The sequence below is a fragment of the Lineus longissimus genome, chromosome 11 (assembly GCF_910592395.1).
Source record: "Lineus longissimus chromosome 11, tnLinLong1.2, whole genome shotgun sequence".
NCBI classification, from domain to species: domain Eukaryota; kingdom Metazoa; phylum Nemertea; class Pilidiophora; order Heteronemertea; family Lineidae; genus Lineus; species Lineus longissimus.
In genome coordinates this window covers 2,791,555-2,813,751 of record NC_088318.1, presented here as the reverse complement: position 1 = coordinate 2,813,751, position 22,197 = coordinate 2,791,555, and the positions used below count along the sequence as shown (strand labels likewise).

The 22,197-nt window shown below is 41.2% G+C and overlaps 2 protein-coding genes across 2 annotated transcripts in view; one reads left to right on the top strand and one right to left on the bottom strand.

The window, feature by feature from the left end:
- Positions 1-22,197, bottom strand: part of LOC135496064 (leucine-rich repeat and coiled-coil domain-containing protein 1-like) — a 106,283-nt gene that overhangs the window by 40,016 nt on the left and 44,070 nt on the right. The window contains exon 12 of the mRNA XM_064785176.1: positions 207-325. Within this exon, the coding sequence (XP_064641246.1) occupies positions 207-325 (119 nt within the window). The remainder of the gene's footprint in view (positions 1-206; positions 326-22,197) is intronic.
- LOC135496065 (FMRFamide receptor-like) overlaps positions 1-22,197 on the top strand; it is a 92,121-nt gene that overhangs the window by 30,598 nt on the left and 39,326 nt on the right. The window contains exon 2 of the mRNA XM_064785178.1: positions 18,094-18,230. The gene's annotated coding sequence lies outside the window, so the exon portion shown is untranslated. The remainder of the gene's footprint in view (positions 1-18,093; positions 18,231-22,197) is intronic.

Below are 22,197 nucleotides of genomic sequence, written 5' to 3'. Positions count from 1 at the left end.
ATCAAGAAGTAAGACAAAAGAACTACTCTGTCATTTATCTGATGACTGACTGCTTGCACGTGACTCTCAGGCAGTAGGCTATAGATTATTTCTCTCAACCATAGATGTTTGGCTGTCATCACTTAACACAAACATTACGTCAAACATTCAAAGTCTCTTTTATCTGGTCCAACATATGCAGCACCAGAAACTACCGGCTGACTGACCTTGAGGCTTGCATTTTCTTCCTCTAACCTCCCCTGCATCTCTTTACTCTTCATCAAAGCTTGTTTCAACCTGGAAGATGCCTGAATAGCAATGTCTTGCATTTCCGTCTCTTCTTTAGCTACAAGTAGAAAACGTCACTGATTTTCATAAAATTTGCCAAAAATAGACCAGGACTTTTTTCAACCTAAATGCAGATGGATAACAATGTTTGGCATTTAAGTTTCCTCCTTAGCAGGAAGCAGAAAAAGATTGCATGCTAAGACATGGCAGAGCTTGGCTTACTTTAAGCCAGAAGACATTTGGATAGCAGTATCGTAAATCCTCTTTAGCTGCAAGAAGAAAAAGACCAACGAATTGTCACAAAACTTGCAATGAATTAACCAGTGTTTGCTTCAAGCTAGAAGACAGTGATGTCTATTTCTGTTTCCTTTTTTGCTGAATACGACTACAATAAACCCCTTGATTTTTGCGACTCTATACGTTGTTTGCGAACTCATCATTATCAGATATTAAAACCCCATTTAGGTCAGCAAATTGCTCAATTTCCCAATGATAAAACCATTCAGTAAACATTTCTTCATCCCCCTAAAGTTCCCAGTCGTACCCCTCCTTGCAAAAATATTAAGCTAGTGAAAACTAAGGGGTCTACAGTACACATATCATTGAAACCATACACAGACACGGTTTTACTTATGGAAATATCAGGTGTGACATGTCATTTCATATTGAATGGCTTCTCTCGCTCAGGTGAGAAAAGCCTCAGCTGAGAGGTTTTTCATGTAACACAACAATTTGTAATTGCCACTTGCTCTAATTGGACGGACAACTTCCTGCTATTGGAAACTCTACTTATCACCGTTGGATAGATCTTGACATATCACCATCGGCACAATGTGTAACTGGACCGTAAAGCTGAGGAGCATGGTACTATCAATACTATCGTAGTCTAAGCCCTCAGGAGAGTCTCGATGCCCGAGGATATGACATTCTCTACTTCATCACATTTTTCATCTGTTAAGGACAGAAAGGTTATAAGTAGTACAGTAGAACTTCTCTATTAAGGACACCCTCAGGACTGACAAGTGCTGTCCTTAATAGAGAGGTGTCCGCTAAGGGAGGTTCCACTGTAGTTGTCATAAGAAATCACGGTAGACTATGGTAGAGCCAGTATTATTTACTTTAACATTAGTTGGGCATCCCTAAATCACCACATTGGTGTCTGCTACTGTTCTGATCCAAGATTCTGATCAAGACAATATGTGACTCGCTCTACCAAAACTAGGCGCTTGTCGCATATGAACTCGACAGTTTAATACGGACTTGTTGTTCATTCCCCTATTGTAGACCTTTTGTGAAATCTATTACAAACTGATTTGGTCACATTTCACAAAAGGTCTACAATAGGGAAATGAACAACAAGTCCGTATCAACCTGTCAAGTTCAGATGCGACAAGCGCCTAGTTTTGGTAGAGCGGGTCACATATGTGAAAGTGCCTTTTAGAAATGTAACTTTTCTCACATGGAGTCATCTTTAGAAACTAGCTGAGGGAAGTAAATGATTCCAGAAGTGTGGTATAACTAAAGGAAAAGGGCTTCATGAGGTGAGAGCTGAGCCAGAACACCAGACCCCTAACACTCTAGTAAGGTGATGGCAATCATAAGAACAATCTCTTTTTTATACCAAATCGAGAAATCAACAGGGAATAAGATCAGAAGACACCCAAAACATTAGCATCGATCTGTTTTGCTCAACATCTGCTGTTAGATTCGTTTCTCCTACAAATCCTTTGTCAATCCCAATACACCATAATTTACATTGATTACCTCAGCCCATGAGGCAATATTTGGTTTCGGTGAACAACAAACATTGTGAAGAGCACTTAGCTAACTGTGTAGGGACTTCAAGGATGCCAACGATAACAGGAGACCATGTCCCTTAGGGCACACCACTGGGTCATTCTTGAGTGTAAGCATAAAATTTGGAAATCAACGGGGAATTGGAGAAAACCTTGGTAGGATCAAGCATCGACCTGCATTGATCTTCCTCCATGTGACATCTGTTTCATCCTCAAATCCTGTGTCAATCCTACCGTTATTTACGTCGATCTCCTAAACGCATCGGGCAATATTGGTTCAGGCAAAAGAGAGATGTCATGAAGAGCACTGCGGCTAACTGTGCAGAGACTTTCAGAGACTCTAGTGCCACGCTTATTAGCAAGTGATAACAGGCTGGACCTAAAGTGTTCCAATGATGCTTATAGGGAGGCAAGAGCAACACTCAAGTGACACCAGGACTTCCGCTTTGCCAACATTTACAGCAGACGTTACAAACTTTTTGGCATGTGATAGCAGAATGCACCTAAGGCTTACCAATAATGGTTTTATATCTGTAGAGGTAAAAGAGAAACAGAGAATGCTCCGGGCTTTTTGACCCGAGAGACACATTTGCAGTCAACACAAAAAAAACGTCAAGCCATGACTAATGGCAGATGCATCGAAGTATTCCCAAGTGTTGACATCACAACTAAGTGCAGAGAGGCTGGTCAAGTTATGCATTGATTTACAAAGAAATCAGCTCAGATGGCAAGCCAGTGTGTCATGTTAAGTACCCATCTTCTCATATCACCGAAGTATGATGAAACACCCCTCAAGGGGGATTTTCCCGATACCAAAAAAATACATGAGACATGTAACTGCAAGTCAGAGAGAAACCTGAGGGAAGTTTTTCTGTCGTTGAAATAACAAGATAAATGAATGACAGACGTATGCTATGGGCTAGATTGCGGAGAAAAACAATAAACATGTATTGTTTCGGAGGTATACATGATTCTGAATAACAAGATAAATGTATGCCCTACAGATGCTATCAGCAAGATTGTGAAAAAATAAATAAATATGTGATGTTTCAGAAGTATACATAAGTCAAGATGAGCCTGGAAGAACATTGTCTTGGGATTGGTTTTTCAAATTGAATTTGGGGTAACAAGTTTAACTAACTGGAGAATCAAGGGCACCATACTAATATACTTGCTGCCCACTCATTACAATTGAAGGTAAAATCTGTCCGCTTGATTAATGAATTGTGGAAAAATGAATGGTTGGATGTCTCTTAGGCTGAAGTTACATAGACCTCACGTTTCATCGACTCACGACTCATTTGTCACTCGTCATTCGTGAGCTGATGAATGGACATTGGAAAACCTATTGACCTGTTCTCATTGAAGTGAATTTTGTAAGTTTTGCCCGAATTCGTCGCCTCACGTCATTTCATGTCATTTCACGCGTGAGGCGATGAATGGACATGTTCATTCTTTGTGAAATGAGCTGGCAAAGAAAGTGGACGTCCATGTGCATTTGTAGTGATATCGCCTTCGAAACTGTGAGTATAGCTACTTTTCGGCATTTTCATTAGTTTACACATTAATACAATAGCTAATTTCGATTGGAAATGAGAAACAAAAAATGCAAAAATGCAGCACTTTTATGTACCACATTGTTCTCGTCCGTCGCCTCCGCTTTCGTTTTCTATTCTCCATCGGGAGCAGCATGGCTGCCATCTCTTCTTCTTCTGAGTCCATGTGCGTCGCCGAGAAAATCCAAGTGACAAATGAACGAGCGAAAAATGATCTGTATGTAAACCGCCGCGTTCACTCGTGACAAATGAGGAGTGACACGTGAAAATGAGCCGTGAGTCGATGAAAAATGTGGCGTGAGTAGCTCATTCCTATGTAACATCAGCCTTACATTCCGAACTGAGGCAGAACTGTCATAGTGGATCAATTGGTCACTGACCACATCTAACTTCCATTCACATGATAAAGCATCATCCTATTGGTGCATGGAGCATGGCATCATCGTCATTAACAGCTTTGATGACGAAGTTAGCTTTGATCATGGGTGATAACAGCTGTACCGAGAGTCCTGGTGGCGTGCCTAAAGATGATTGGTTTGGTGCGTTGGGTTATACTGCTAAAAGCTGCCATAACCTGCAGGCGAGGTCCAAACATCTGACTAATATGTTCTGCCTTTGGAACACGACTTCTGACAACATGACCAAAATGCAAGTACTCTGCATGATGCTATCCTTACAGAAACTGCACCCAGTGCTTGCCTGATTATAGCTCAACCATCACCACTTTTTCCTGAGCGTTAATGCAATCTCCTTCAAATCAATTATCAGAAGGTACCCATTACAGCGCATCAGACGCAAGACCCACACAGGGAAAATTGCTCCATCTTCTAACGTTTGTACAATTAGGCACATCCTCAATGAAATGGCCATAATTTCAGGATGTCGCTTTTTCATTCATTTATTCTTCGTAATGGAGATATTAGTTTTTCATGCGCCTAACTTACGCCATGACTTCTACAGGCTATCCTCCTTCTTCATCAAGCCGCATCTCAGAATAAACGAACCGGTCTCAGGCTGCAATCTATAATGGTCCGGTTTTTATCACAGACCATGATCAGGCACGATGGCCATTAATCCAGCTATTATTTTTTCACGTGTTTTTCATGAGACCGTTCCGTCTTAGTATCATACAGGTTAGTCCTTGTGTAAACGATGCAGGTACCACTGATCATGAAATAAACATGGGCGCTGAGGGGAATAAACGGCCCGTCAACAAGATGGATGATGCCAAATTGCTGTTCATTAAGCATACAGTACCACATACGGAGCATGTCACTTGGATGAGATCAGAACATCGTAATTTTTTATTAGGTTGTTATTCCAGTGCAAGTTTCATCACGTTCATAAAATCTAATACAAATGTCAGTGTTGTTGGGAATGATGGGTACTTCATTAGCCATTATTATTCAGACCAAGTAACTCCCAGTTTACACCATCTCCAACTCGGCCACTGCCAAGAAGAGAGCATATTAAAATGGCTACAAAGCAACAACAACCAAGAACTTTTCATCTCGGGGAGGGGGGCCAAAGAAAATGACACCATGTGTTCATCTTTTATATATATTTTTGGATCAACAAATAAAAACAGGAGGTGTTTCAACAGAAGATGGTCATGTTCGTCTTTCCAGAGAAGGGGGTGGGGTCCAGGGAGGGATGAATAGTGCTCGTTCCTTTGCCCTCAAACTTTTTTACACACTCCCTGACAGTCAAAAACCTCCAACTTGGGTCACTCCAACAGGGGTCATTCATTCGGTCAGGCTGGGGTTTGGCACCCAGCGACTGTCAGCAATTTCCAACAGGGTCATTAATGCCAACTTATGTCTTCACCGCCGATCAGTTGATAAGTATCAACAATCGTTTAGTCTGACACGAATGTCAAAGTTGCCAGCAGTGATTTGCTCGTCATTCCATCAAGGTGGTTTGGCAGCCAGTAACTGTCAGCAGTCACCAAATGACTTCATTGACCTGACTTATGTCTCCACTGCCAACCAGTTGATGCATGTAAGTTTCATCAACAACCATCAAGTCTGTCACAAACCTCTATGCTGCTGGCACTGATTGGCTCTTCATTCCGTTAGCTTGATTTGGCATCCAGTAGCTATCAGCACTCTCTCCAACTGGGGTCATTGAGCTGACTTATGTCTCCACCGCAAACCAATTGATAAGTTTCATCGACAATCGTTAAGTCTGAGACAAAGGTTGATGTTGCTGGAACTGATATTAAGCACTTCATTCCATCAAGGTTTAGCACCAAGCGACTGCCAGCAGTTTCCAAGAGATGTCATTGACCCGACTTAGGTCTGGACCGCCAACCATTTGATAAGTTTCATCGACAACCATAAAGTCTGACCTGGCACTGATTAACTCTTTGTTCCACCCAGGGATTGTCAGCAGTCTCCAATTGACACCAACTTATGTCTCCATCACCACTCAGTATTCCCAAAACTATACCAGAAAAATCATTTTCCCGATTGTGAGCTGCTGGCAAATACTGGTAGCAATCTGGAAAACAGGTGACATAAGCTGATATCCTCGCAAAAGATCACAATTTATAACACTAGTAGTGGGATGACGACATCTTAAAGCACCCAGCCTTTTTTAGACCAACGTGCCAAGCTTACTTAAGTTAGGCGAGAGCGACACCTGCATATGCAACCAAGAGCCCATGACTGCTGAGCACATACTGGGAAGATGCTCAAGTTTTGCAGACCTGAGGAAGGAGACCTGGCCAGAGGGAGCACGAATCCATGACCAGTTATATAGAGATCTCCAGCAGCTACGCAGGCTACCGACTTTATGATAAAATCCGGACTGACTGTCTAAAACGTGGTGAACGAAAGAAGAAGAAGAAGACTTAAGATAGGACTCTACCATTGCAATTTTCGTATGATCAGGTTGTGATGGGGAGTGGTCAGGGATATGACCAGTACCACTAGTATTCTGATGTGGGGGAAGGCCACAGTTGCATTTTTTGGCAAAAGGTGCTTTGGTCTGTGCAGGTTGGTTTAAGGAGTGTTTGCTGCCATAGATCGTCTGTCTATGGTCTACAATGTTAAGTGATGTGTATGTTAAGTATTCTGTGATGTGTGTTGTAAGCGTTAAGGAAATTTCTTCCAATCAAAAAATATCTTTTTGCAAAAATTTATCAGTTAACAGTATACTGAGTAACCAATTTGATGGTCCTTGCTGTCACTGTGGTGGCAGGTAAGGGGAATGAATCTTGATGACCCTCGTAGAGGAGAATGACCCTCCCAGCGAGGGGCAAATGACATCAGCTGGTGCTGACACTGCGGTCATATGACAAACACGGATGTGACAGGCTCCATAGGACACTCTCATAGTTCAGACTAAGGGCAATCACCAAGATCGCTTGCCTGAAGGCATCATTCTCCAAGGAGAACTACACTATCTAGACTTGAAATCACTTATGCATGCCACAACTTTGGAGCACAATTTGGATCTATTGGCCCGGTGACTTTGCCTCCAACTTGGGAAAGGATTCCATCTCAAGCTATAAGTCCACTTGCACGGGGTATATTGCTTTCTCAGCATAGGTTGAGCTACAAGGAACCTCCATTTTTGGCTCATTTGAAGGACATGTTGAGTTTGACGTCTTGCTCAAGAACAGAAGACAACACAGCAGCAATCCTTCCATGGGTCAAACCCACGACCCCACGATTATGAGTCTTGTTATCTGTGCTCAAAGTTGCAGTGTCAAATTTCATGTTATCGAAATCCCATCTATTATGACGAGCCATGCAAACCGTAGATCAGGAATGAAACAGTCACGTCCCTAATGTTTTTAATAATCTGGTGATTAACTTTTCCATGGTGTTATTACGTGATGCCTGCCTCATCATCTATGGGTAGACTACGTGAGCTTCTGGGGTAGTGAAACTGGAACACTGGTGTGTGAAGATCCCTGACGAAGATGTCCCCGCCGTTATTACACGATGCCTCACCTTCATGGGTAGACTACGTGAGCTTTTGGGGTAGTGAAACTGGAACACTAGTGCATGAAGATCCCTGACGAAGATGTCCCGGGCGTTATTACACGATGCCTGGCTCATCATCTATGGGTAGACTACGTGAGCTTTTGGGGTAGTGAAACTGGAACACTGGTGCATGAAGATCCCTGACGAAGATGTCCCCGGCGTTATTACGCGATGCCTGCCTCATCATCAATGGGTAGACTACGTGAGCTTTTGGGGTAGTGAAACTGGAACACTGGTGCATGAAGATCCCTGACGAAGATGTCCCCGGCGTTATTACGCGATGCCTGCCTCATCATCAATGGGTAGACTACGTGAGCTTTTGGGGTAGTGAAACTGGAACACTAGTGCATGAAGATCCCTGACGAAGATGTCCCGGGCGTTATTACACGATGCCTGGCTCATCATCTATGGGTAGACTACGTGAGCTTTTGGGGTAGTGAAACTGGAACACTAGTGCATGAAGATCCCTGACGAAGATGTCCCGGGCGTTATTACACGATGCCTGGCTCATCATCTATGGGTAGACTACGTGAGCTTTTGGGGTAGTGAAACTGGAACACTGATGCATGAAGATCCCTGACGAAGATGTCCCCGGCGTTATTACGTGATGCCTGCCTCGTCATCTATGGGTAGACTACGTGAGCTTTTGGGGTAGTGGGACTGGAATACTGGTGCATGAAGATCCCTGAGGAATGTCAACCTTGAACACTGGTATATGAAGATCACCAAGGAAGTTTTCCCTGGTGTTATTACGCAATGCCTGCTGAATCATCTTTTGGTAGACGATGTGACCTCGAGGGTAGTGAGGCAGGAATACTGATACCTGAAGATCCCTGACGAAGATGTCCCCGGTGTTATTACGTGATGCCAGGCTCGTCATCTTTGGGTAGGGGTCGTGACATTGGGAAGTGAGACTGGAATACTGGTGCATGAAGATCCCAGGGGAAGTTGTTTCCGGTGTTATAATGTGATGCCAGGCTCGTCATCACTGGGTAACTTGCATGACCTCGATTAGCAAGCCCTGAATACTCAGGTGCATGACGATACCTCAGGGATATTCTAAAATGGTTGAAAGTTTTTTCAAAACCACAGCAGCTCGAGTTGATTCTGTGACACGATCCCCCAGAGGCATAGCACAGCGAATATGGCACTGTCTTTTTTGCCTGCCTTCTCACAGCAGTGCTCCTGCAAGGCAGTTAACGAGATGCCACAGTGTAAACACACTGACTATGAAACTTCCTGTTTTTAGGTGGTAGGAGTGGTATAATTTTCTTTGCAACACACGAAGGTAAATATCATGTTACGTTATAAATGTAAAATAAGACAAAGTTATGACTCTCAGTCAACGCGATGTTGACATAATCTTTGGGATGCAGAGGTAGAACAATAACTTCTCATCCATCTTTTTTAGTTTGTTAAATAAGCCGAAGTTATGACTCTCTGTCAGCGCATTGTTAACACAATCTTTTGTATGCAGGTAGAATAATAACTTCTCATCCATCTTTTTTTCTTCCTAATGTCTTAAGGAGCATCAAAATAATTTCCCCTTTGACTAAATTTTGCAATAATTTCACTATTGTCAATGCTACCTTCATCAGTAGTTATGGTGTGTCAATGTTAGCATCACAAATAGGTGTGTTTTTTTGTCAATGCAACAGTTGTCTCTACTTGTGGTAAATGCTACCATCATCAGTAGTCGTGGTAAACATTTTACTTATATCATACAGATTATCACCATTGGTTATCCACGGTCCAACGACCACCCAAATGTAAATGATTAATTTCTTATCGTTCAGAAAATATCAAATTATTTCAGATAAAGAGTCTGACGGGCTTGACTGGCTTCAACTGTGGTTATATTGATCACTTCTGAATAAACTATTCATTCAAACTGCTTTAATCTGCTACCGAAGGGAAACCGTACAAGTCCTCAAGTCGGCTGAGTGCTTCGGTGAAAGTATAGCGATTGACTTGATATTAATCTCAACTTGTTTGATGGCGATTTTGAAGTGTTCGGAAAGTGGAGGAAACCGATGACAATATAGAAAGCTTTGTGCTCTTTGTGTCTTTGCGGATAATGAAGTCTAGTGCTTTTCATAAGAAATTATTGTAATGATAATGTCAAATGTTCACCTAATCAAAGGTTGTAGCAGTTCTTGAAACATCTCAAAGTTATATTTGTCATTTTAGAATGACCTCTCAGCAATCACTTCTGCAACTTTTCTTATGAATTGAGCGTGTAGTAAGGCCCTCCACAGGAGCCTTTCAAATCACTATGACCTGCGATTTAAATTGCAGGCAACGACAATTGCTTGTTTGTTGTGGTCATCGGGGGGGGGGGGGGGGGGGGGTCAGCAACCTATGAATCAATATCTAACCCAGCGATTACTGGTTTTACCTGCAGATGAAAGATCCTCTTGTCCAACATAGTCACGATTATAATTGCAGGCAGGTTCTAAATTGCTCATTTGCGTGGCACTTCAAGCAGTCCTCTGGACATCCCGAATCCTGGCCAGACTTGTCATCAATGAATTCCCTGCAACTCTAACTATCAGCGGTCTGCGCTAATTAGGTTACGTACATGTAGCGAGCAAAATTAGCCGTCAAAACCCTGGGTAATCCTAACATTACGAGGGTATCACAGCTGCATTGTGACATTAATAAGGACCTTACTGTTCAGCAGCCTTTCGCATGGCATTGTCAATACATACTTGGAGAAAGTGAACCATTTCCAATATCTGGCCAGTAAGTCGTTCATCTCATGTTACCAAGGAAAAAAGACTCTGATACTGTTGAACCTGTATGGTAACCTAAAACCCATGACCACATCCCGATAACCATGTCTCAGGCAGCAGTGCTGTCTCAGGGCATATTGGCGACAAAATCTCAATTCGATTCATCAGGACTCATAGCGGAAGAGCATCAAACTTGTCACAGTGAGTTCATGGAATGGCTAGCAGTGCTCTCGCTTATTTCAACTGGCATGAAATGGCCAAGTGTAGTCTAGGAAGTGAGCTCCTTCATTTGTATGGAACGGTTTCCGGATTAGGCTCAGGCTGATAATATTCCTAGAGAAACTGCAAGATTGTAATTTGAAATGTTTTGAAGTAGTGAGAATGTATCGGATTTGCATTAACCCAGAAAAATCGATATACCCCAAAGTGGTTCAAAAACCTAATCTTTGAGAAGCAAATTTTCTATAAAGCTGGTGATGTCTTCTTTGCTAACGAGATTAAATGTGTCCTTGCTACTGGCGAGCGCGTTATAAATCCTTGTTAAAGTTAGTGGGCTGGGTGATTGCACCAGCCGCAAATGGCTCATCCGGCAGGAACTGATAGGGGTTTCCATAGCATTAAGTGACGAGGATTGTATTACTCCCCCTGGATGTCTAAATTCTTGTCCAGGGCTGTAAATCTGTCACGATTGGTGAAAAAAAAGTATAAATTTCATTTGGTTGGCAATTGTCTCCCAAGAGACCAGAATAGCAAGGCCGTAATGTGTGTCACTGTACGCCACAGTACGGTAATAAACTGCCTTCACCATACTGTGTATGTTCTCTAAGTGTTAAAGATAATGATGAAACTTGCCATTTTCAAATCACTAAACCATAATGCTACTAGCCTCACAACTTTTGATCCTAGAATTTCATTAAGTCGTGTTAGACATGGATGGTGAATTCAATTTGGGTTCCATTTCTGCCAATAATTGGTTCAGACTAGTATATATCTCGCCGGAAGTCGGTAATTGTATTTGCAGATACTATCATTTCTAACCGAAGTCAATCTCATTAGAACCCCCTTGGGGGCTGCCGGGGGCGACATCAGGGAAATCAACACCCTGGTGAATCGATGTCACACTAGTCACCTGCCACATTTGTGAAGATATAAATATGCTTTGCACAGGAATCCGAAAATTGGACAGAAAAAGTTGAGAAAATACCTTAAAAACTGTGCGTTTCTGGTAACCAATACAATTCTCCAGACAGCAAATGAAACAATTTTGGCAAAATAATTTCAGATCCTCAGTTGGACGCAAACAAATTTGGTGTTGTCAGTGTTTCATAATGTTTCAGCCAACTTGCTCTTACGCATTATTTATTCCAGATGGAAGTATTTTCAGTTTGATATAAAGATTGCAAATTATCGTTATTCGTAGATTATCGCATAATTTCAAAATATTCTAACATAGGCCTGTGACCTGGTTTGTGGACATGCCATCTATTGTCCAATATGTTATAGGGGTGTGAGATTGTAAATTAGCCACACTGATTAAGGTTGTGGTACAATTCCATATCTACGAAAACTTCACAACACACAACGCAATATGTGACAATCCAATATTACATTCCTTAAACTACTGGTGCAACCTGAGACAGTTGTTTCGATGATGGAGTTTCACAAGTTCAAATATGAGACGCAGCATCGTTTTTTGCCAATTATTTTCCGACAAAGTATTGTCTCCCTCAAATTGAGTCAAGACACCTGGCATTTGACGACTCCACCTCACCATATATCAAGACTGTTAAGCACATCTGACGTTGGGAATACTTTTAGCGGGTTGGGGTTGCTGGCTTGAAAGGGAGTCATTTTTGTTATTTTTTGAAATTTTAATAAAATATGATGAGCCAGTACGTTTTTGTTCTCCTAAATATGGTTAAAAAATAACACCCACCATCTTTCCTGTGTCTTAATCGTTTCACAAAAGACGATAAGCATCAAATTATTAAATGCTGTGAATCGTCAACTTGACAATGTTCGACTGCGTCTCCTCAGCACATACCAATAGGCAAAGCTTTGAGTCTGAAGTTCTGACATGATCTGGTCACTATCGAGGATAACTGGTGCAATTTTAAGAGATGATGACAATAAAGACTTTGGGATGGAGGTACAAGTATGAGAGAAGTTGATTGATTGTTGACCCGTTACAGTTAATTTGAATCACAAGGATGAACAACACCTCCTGGTGACAAGTTGGCAACTATTAAAAACATTTTTCATCAAATAATTCCTTTATTCCAGTACATCTCTCTCAGCAAATATCTCAGGAAGACCTCATCATATATGTACTTATACGTGTCCTTAATATGATAGGTGAGGACGCCCTGACCTCATGAATATGCGATGGAGCTCTCATCTCTCTGGGGAACAAGGAGACAGATATGAGCGACCATTTGTACTTCAGCACTAACCAACGCGATATTAAGTATAGATGAGATCTTCCATACATACTTGGTGAGATCACTGTACCATCAGATATCACAGATCTTCGAGATGGTCCCCGCAATCTTACAGGTTCCCCATTGATTCTGCGAGTGGGTAGAAGGTGTGCACTTAAGAAACTGAAAGTTGCGGAATACTCCATACTGGAACAGAAGAGTGACTCGCGTTTTTAACTCAGAAAAAGTGACAGAAACGCCTTACTTCCTCTCAAAACTCTTGTACAATACAATTGGATTAGCTTTTTCTAAATTTACCCCAAGTATTATTCGATTTGGCAAGACAGAGAGAGGACTAGTTTATTCGATGCAGCGTCATTTATAACTGACAATGGTGCGCACGATTTCATGATTGATTTCAAGGATAAGAGCTGGATTATGAGCAAGAATTTTTTCGGGGATAGACGCTCGCTATTACAAATTAACACGGAGGCAGTGAAAAGGGGCGAAAAGTCGTAACAGGATTAATAAACTTTCTCTCTTTTGTGATAGGTGTATTGGTTTTTTTCATTGTTCTATACAAAGGAAAAAGTGATTATTTTTTTCACTGTTCTGTAGAAAGGAAAAAGTTGTTAAGCCTGGAGACTGATTTTTATTGGAGTATTTGAAAAGTTATTATGGTTTTTGTTGGTGTGGCTGTATAGTTGGACAGGAGAGCCAAGCACTGAGATCCATGTAAGTCTTTTAAGATTAGTTTTGATAACAAAGTTTTCTCTGTCATCAGGTGTGAATTACATCTGGTTTCTTGTAAGACTGTGAAGAGTGAATTACTTTAGGTTTCTTGTTAGACGCTGAAGTGTAAATTACATCTGGTTTCTTGTAAGACGGTGAAGTGTGAATTACTTTAGATTTCTTGTTAGATGCTGAAGTGTAAATTACATCTGGTTTCTTGTAAGACGGTGAAGTGTGAATTACTTTAGGTTTCTATTTAGATGGTGAAGTGTAAATTACATCTAGTTTCTTGTAAGACGGTGAAGTGTGAATTCCTTTAGGTTTCTTGTAAGACGATGAAGTGTAAATTACATCTAGTTTCTTGTAAGACGGTGAAGTGTAAATTACATCTGGTTTCTTGTAAGACGGTGAAGTGTGAATTACTTTAGATTTCTTGTTAGATGCTGAAGTGTAAATTACATCTGGTTTCTTGTAAGACGGTGAAGTGTGATTTACTTTAGATTACTTGTTAGACGCTGAAGTGTAAATTACATCTGGTTTCTTGTAAGACGGTGAAGTGTGAATTACTTTAGGTTTCTATTTAGATGGTGAAGTGTAAATTACATCTAGTTTCTTGTAAGACGGTGAAGTGTGAATTCCTTTAGGTTTCTTGTAAGACGATGAAGTGTAAATTACATCTAGTTTCTTGTAAGACGGTGAAGTGTAAATTACATCTGGTTTCTTGTAAGACGGTAAAGTGTGAATTTCTTCAGGTTTCTTGTAAGACGGTGAAGTGTGAATTACTTTAGGTTTCTTTTCCGGTGAAGTAGGATTTCTTGTATCAAAATCATTCGCCCTGCCGGGTCATCCATTGAGACATTTATTCATCATTACCTGAGTGAACTGCCTTATAACATCACAACACAACTGTTTGGGGATGTGTCCAAGTGCATGTGACATGCCATCCACTCGAATTATAATTCCTGTCTTGTCCTTGGTAGTGCTCTTCAAAACTGGTCATGTTTCTGATTAGGACAATTTCACCAAGTAGGATTCGGTGAACGAGGCTATTGAAGTGTCTCAAGAAGTTAGAGATGGCACTCAGTCACTTTATAGTACCTTTCTCGAGTAGAGGGGTGGGGAGTTCATAGTGACATTTCATGTATTGAAACCGGGTGCCCAAACTTTGGCAAATCGAGATCACGTCTTTCAACAATTTGACATGGTATGACATCATTTTGCCAAAACTCATGGCGCCAAGAAGTTTGCCTCTTGAACGGCCGATTTGAATGCCAAATGTTTCGGCAGAGAAAGAGAGTGTTTCATGGTAACACATTTCAGATATTCAAACCATACGCATCTTCATCAGGACTTATTGTCAAATCTGATCCAAATGATGACATCTTTCTTTGATCGAGAGCGCCTCATGGCAACAAACTGCCGATATTCAACCCTGGAACATTCACAAGGTATTCATAGAAAATAGATGAGAGCAATGGGTACTTGATAACATCACCTTGCCAAGATGATGAGACTCTTAACAACTGCATCTCACGTAACCACATCCTCCTCACTCGATGCAATTACAACCGCAGCAAAACACAACCAATTTAATCCAGCTTCATTTTAATCTCGGTAGATGGGATTATAATTACAGAAGCCACACACTCGTTTGAAGTTGGTTTTTGGATAGAATTCTTATTCTGATTGTGTCTCTTAAAGGCTTCTGTTCGAGTTCATTGTATTTTCTTGTGAGTCAGGTAAACAAAAATTACCATAGTCAGATACTATGCACACAAATTCGCTGAAACTTGGCATTTATAGTATTTTGTATATCAGTCTAATAAGAACGATGTTATCAAAGCTTTACCCACCTGGAAATGGTTAAAATTCAAATTCAAATTTCAAAATTGCCTACCTTTGAGGCCCACAATTATATACAGTAGAACCTCTCTATTAAGGACACCCTCGGAACTGATAAGTGCCATCCTCAATAGAGAGATGTCTTGATTAGAGAGGTCGAATTGAGTGGAAATACCCAATTCTGGACCAAAACTAATGTCCTTAATAGAGGGTGACTTTAATAGAGAGAAGTCTGCTACACTGTATATATTTGTCCAATCTGGCAAGATATTTAGTAAACGTCTGAAAGCATAGATGAGCTCCGAACTAGTTCAGAATCTTATAATGGAACTCACTCCTTCTTTGCTTCTCCTACTCATTTCACCTTTCTTTCTCCTTCAGCTAAAAAATATTGGATAATAAGCATGAAGTGGTTATATCACAAGATGAGATATATGATACCTGGACACACATAGGTGACATTAACCAATAAAGAAGAGAGGTTCGCGAATGAAAATGATTTTTTAACACGTGTACCATAAAGTTTTGCGTAGGAATGTTGGAAGACATATCGTCAAATATTGGAAAACTTTATACGTTGCCAATCTTTGGAGTGTCTTTGTCCCAAGAATAGAAATGCCACAACTCTGACACCATCGGCAGCCAAACTTCCTGTTCGTCATGTCGCTTGCTCGGTTTTTAAACAAACAAGCAAGACAATGCCCTTCCCACACCGTCAAGGGAAGATACTGATTCTCGTCTTTCATATTTTGAAAATCCTGCGTCTTGACGGCTCCATCATTATCTGGAAAACTTTTTACTCTTTCGAAATTCTGTCATTTTGGGGCAACCCAGCATTAAAGAAAGACCAATCCCCTTCTCAAATGTTAGTCTTCGTTTATAACTGACTTGAAATTACCTTGAGATTTTGTGTTGATCAATTTGAGACCATTCGCCCAAAAGACCATCAAATTGTCACAAATGGCCCCGTATCAGTCTCAAGAGCGAAATGCATCTTGGATTCCATCTTGGATTCCTTTTTTTAAGAGGGAAGAAGCTTTGTTCCAGATCTAGACATGCCTGTGTGAGGCTAAATTTATCTTGAAGTTCAAAATCAATATCGGGAACAAGAACATTTACTTCTCACATAAGATTTAGCAATACAAATTGTTGTCAATATCACACCCAGAGGAGGCCAATCACATGTCTGATGTGCAATGTACTCTTCTGGGATTACATTAAGTAATTGAAAAGAGGGTTTATGTTGAAATGGAAATCCCAAATTGGTGAAAACGAAAAAGCTTACTGTAGGATGAGGTGATCGTGGCCCAAGTGGAGTGGGGTGACCGTGGCCCAATAGTCCCATACATTTTCCATCCCCAGCTTGAACAATACATGGTATTAAATCTTCTATTTCACTGTACAAAGAGATGTTAAAAGATTGCACAATCATGTCAATTTGCTAAAATTATCATACTTTAGCAAGATTAAGACTTTGGGAGTTGGGTCATCACCCCCCCCCCCGGGCCAACTTTACCCCACTTCATGCAACGATTATTGAGTGAGCCAGTTATCAACAGCGAGGTTTCTAAACCTTCATTGATCTTTTGCCAGCGTCGAATCAATTTCCTTTCATCGCACAGCACTAATAAGGAGAAGCCCGTATTAAAAGCTCCCTTGATATTTGGATTCAGCCTGCCATTGTTTCATCGCTTTCATTTACACGATAAGCTAGAAGGTTCCTGACAAGTGTATGAATCACACATTTCCATTACCTTCCATTACTTTAACTGCTTGATATGAATGAGGCCAATAGAGCGTATGCAAATAGCTTTATTCATATTCCTATCCCTCAATCGGAATAATTGTCGGGAGATCGCATGCAGCTCGCTAGGTTTATTCATCTTTTGAAATCGTTCACTTAATTAGACATACAAACACTGAAGAAGAAGATGATGATACAGTTTTTTCTTCTTCTACTTTTTCTTCTTCCGCCTTCACTTTGCACTTGGAGGTGATTTTCTCCAGGGAGTATATTCCTCCTCCGAGGCGGGATGAGTGTTTATGCGTGCCACTACGGTTATGCATCAATTGGGTTTATTGGCCTAGTGACACCGACTTCGGCGAGAGGTTGAGTCCACACAAAATACTCCTGTTTCTCGCTTGGTGGGGTCTTTAATCTGCCTGGCATAGACACCAGATACAAGGAACCTCAGTTATAAGTCTCATTCGATGGACTGGTCATGGTATAGTGATACACATTCCATGAATTCTCTGCGAGTGTTTCTTACATATGAATGGAAATCGCCACTAAATATGTACTTATAAGGCAGATGAGGCTGTCAAATGAATAAGCTATAGAGGCACCAAGAGGCTACCAATAACATCTTCTACCTCATAACAGTCGACAAAGGATTACTGGGACATGTTAGATATTATCAACTATCTAATATAACTTTCTGGGTTCAGACAAGGTTGCCGCTGCCATGTACTTTAAATCAAACGGGTCAAATATACTTTCCCCGAGTGAGGCCGAGAACGACTGGCAGAAAAATTAAAAAATAAAACTGTTAAAATAAATTGCTCTGAAACCTTACTTTTACTTTTTCTTTGTAGGAATTTGAGAAATAAACTAGCGAGCTTAATTAACATAGTCGTGAGTCTAACACCTGCATCAAAAAACACCTGGAGACTGGATAATGAACCTTACGAAACTGCTCTTACTTCATAAATCTTTTTAAATAAACCAAAACCACGTTCTTTTTTTCCAGGAGTAATGGAGGACCAACTCCGATAGGAATGCTTGCTGATTGTTAGAAATCTATAAAGCCAGAGAGGAGAGATTTAAACGGAATACTTGCTGCTCTAACAACTGGTTTTCATAGCCTTTATTGGTAAAGCTTTTAAGGTAAGTGCGTTTTCGTTAGAAGTTCTAATTTGTTTATTCATTTAAACAGTCTGTATAGGTAAACGCATCCATATCGAGCCCATCCTAGATACAATCACTTCGTAATTTTAAACTGAATTATAAAGCTGCGTATCCATCGACTGTTCCCTTGTGGTGTTGTCGCCACAGGATGTTCCCTGGTGCCATCAATGGGAACATCAAATAAGCCAAGCCAACGTTCATTTTGTGTGTGGCACATCATGAGGTCATAAGCAAACATGGGACGAGGCAAAAGGTCACAAAGGATCAGATCGGATACGCAGCCCCATCATTCGATACCAATACTCACATGAACCTCATCGAGAGTTAGAATTGAGTATACCGTAATTGAGAAAGCAATTTCTTGGTATCTCATCAACAACAAACTCAAGTGCATACTCCACATGAATGAAGTTGATACTGAATTAAAACCCCACAGGTATGATAACAATCAAACACAGAACAGGTTAACCTCAGATTTGTTTTTCAAATCTTAAAGCAAATTGTGGTCAGGTGTTTGTGTTTCCCTGAGTTAAATTCTGAGAATGCACACCTTTGTTCAAATCTTTATCATGATAAACACTTTCAAGGCCGGTGTAAAGTGGAAACTTCATTTGATTTCGCAAATAGTGAAAATATCGCAAAAAAATAAAATGTTCAGGATTTTTGATTTGGCGGTTCAGAAGATTACGGACAAATTTTTAAGATTTCTTTTTGAGTACATACATCTATTGTCTGTACACTCCAACTTCTTTGAGGCTGCATAAAACATACCCAACTCAACCTCTGGCAGAGACCCTGAAAGGACTATACCTCTGGCTGGTTCAGTGACTGAGAGCCAAGACAGAGAGGTCTTATTTATGATGATCTCCCGTTCAGATGACGGAACGATCTTGTGACGATCTCTCGTTCAGATGGCAGATCTTGTAACGCTCTCTCCTCAGAGGGGTGGAAACACCCTAAAGGATAACGATGCATCTGTCAGGAGGTATTATTAGACGTGTGACAATGTCGGAAACACTTCACAGATGAGAAGCTTGGTTGATTTCCCCCAGGAAGAACATTAAAAGGGGCCAATAGGGCAGACAGTAGCTTGTGTGTCAAATTGACGCTTTTCAAGTGACTAATATCCGATACAGATAGCAAGCTATCAAGTACCATCAAGTACAGTGGGTAGATTTTCCAAACACGCTGGCGCCCCCTCAAGTTCAAAATTTGTAGTCCCTCCATCAAAATATCATGCTCGTGAAAATAAATGGGCTTACAGTGTCCATCAGCCGACGACATTCAGCGTACTTTGTACAGCTAAGCAGTTGTCCCGATCAGGACACGTGTGAGTTGACAAACGCTCGTTTTCATCCGCTCATAATCACACGAATAAGAAGAAATGGCCAAGAAGCTGAGCCATCTATCACATCATGATCCCATTTGGTGGGCAATTGGCAGCGAAAGATGGGAGTTAGACGGGACAACCAGAATAACTAATGCTAAACAATACTCTTATCGGATCACCTGTCGGAGATTTCTTTCTATCATGAATAATGTTGGCCATTCGGCGCAGGATAACCACGGGAATGCGGAAGTACTCACTTTTTTTTACGAAAATTGATTGCCAATCTGGATCGGCGACATTTGATCGATCATTTGACATGTTTGATCAAAAGATTTTGTAATCATTGTAAATCAAATTGAAGAAAGTGTTGTACCAAGTTGATGCTCCTTGATGATAAGTCTTCTCAAGGATTTCATGGTTATTTCTGGATTCAAAGAGGTTCATCAGTTTAGATTGACATCGGTTTGTGATAATCAAAACTTCGTCTGTACACTTGAGACGTTGTCACTGTATGGCTCAACTGTAGATTTGGACAGGATGAGATTGATCATTGTTTGGTTGCACTTGTTGTAAATGGCATAGTAGTAAGGGTAATAGTGAGATCATCCACATTATGACTCGTGCACCAACCAGTAGGTACACCAGCTCTTTCACACACCACTGACCTAATCTTAAGCAAATCCTGCCAAAATTTGGATGACATCAGCAACATGAACAGGTCCGTCATACCAATCTCCCACTGAACATTCTAAAGTACACTTTCAAGCTCTGCCCATGATAGGCTTCATTATAACCTCAGGAAACTACCCTTGTTTCGGTATCGCCAAGACGACAGACCAGTACCTGTGGCCCTTCACTGAAGACCACCTCTACTGGCCATATGTCACGCATGCACCTCAAGAGTTGCCCTTCCTAAACTATCGGACCCCACAGACAAGCTTGGTTAGTGAAGACCTGAAGGCAGCCATGGCTGGAGCTCCGTTTCCAAATAGACAAGGTGTGACTAGTTGCCTGAGGGTAACAGGCACTCGTGACTGGCCATTGCCAAGGGTTCCTCAACACAACAGAGTAGCTTGATTTGGGGATAGGTGACAGGAGATGACTCACATAGGATGAGGGCAATACTTGTCTCGTACATTCAGAGCTGAGCGTCAACTAGGAGATTATTAGCTCTATAAACAATAGAGTCACCCTCTCTATCACACGAGCATGCTGGGACTGACCGACTTGGAATAGAACCCGCTTGCTTGTACATCATGAGTGAGTACGACATGAATCTATGCAAGCCCCCAACCAACTTGATATGAGGCCAAATCTCAGTAACTTTGGCTCTGGATTGATCTAAGCTCTATCAAAGCAGACAAGCTTGATCTGTGGAGATTAACTTAAGTTCTACAAGAGTCTGCAGCCGACCCGCACCAAACTCACATGAGGCAAACTCTAAGCCCTGTGGCTCTTGATTGATTGATGTTTGTCACAACAGGCAAACTTGATTTGCGGTGATGACTTGAGCCAATACTCTTAGGATGCGGAAAATACCTGGATGTCTACATATATCTAGAGCCGACCCCATTAGCTGTCTAGGTACTTGGGGCTGTCGTTTGATCAATTGTTCGATGTTTTGTCACAACAGACAGGCTTGATTCGTGGAGATTTGACTTGAGTTAATTTTCTCCAAGTTGTTGGAAATACCTGAACAATACGCGTAAGTTCTGAATATATCTACTTGCTCTTGGTGCCTTGGGCTCTTGTGTGTAGAAGATGTCTGGACATCATGCGTTAGGTCGTCATACTTCTACAGCGGGCCCTAACCAACCTGACATGAGGCTGACTCTTGGTGCCCAAGGCTCTTCATCGATCTACGTCTTGTGGCTATGTCCATCTCATGAGACTGATGACAACACTTATTGGTTATCCCAAGAACACGCTTTAGGCATTTCTGATTGACCAAGAAACCCGATTCCGTATTCTTTGCTTACGGGGCTAATATCAAAAAGCCAAGCTAGCAGCTTTACCTAATAACTGTCCATCTGCAACTTCTTTTTTATGGTGGATTTCCTTTGAGACCGGATAGGCTTGAGGCATCAGATGCCAAAGAAGCAGTCCAGAATACCTCCCAAATGAGCGATTTAGATCACTGCGACCCGTGATCATGAGCATACGTGATAAAAATCACTCATTCGTGTGGTTATTGCAGGTAACAAGAATTGCAAACCCAGTAGCCTTAGAAATGATGGTTGAAATAAATTTTTCATCTCGATGCTGGCCAGTGACACCTATTAACAGATTTATAGGGAAGGTATCTTTGATAAACCAATGCCAGAAAATGTCCCCAAGTACTTAAAAAGGTGTGGATGCCTGTCAGTGTCATTACCAGCTGTGGTGTCCACATAAGGGATGACTGTTATCTATATAATCATCATCATCATCATGTCAACTTAAGAAACCCTTTTGGGTTTAAGCCGCTGCCATTTCTTACAAATACTTATGACATGCACAGGAGAAGGAGGTTTAAAAGCTTTAACACCTTCAGTGCTAGAGTTTCACAGGGATACTCTTAGTTGTCCTTTTTACTTTAGATTTTCCTTTTGAACATCAAAATGGAACAGCATGTGT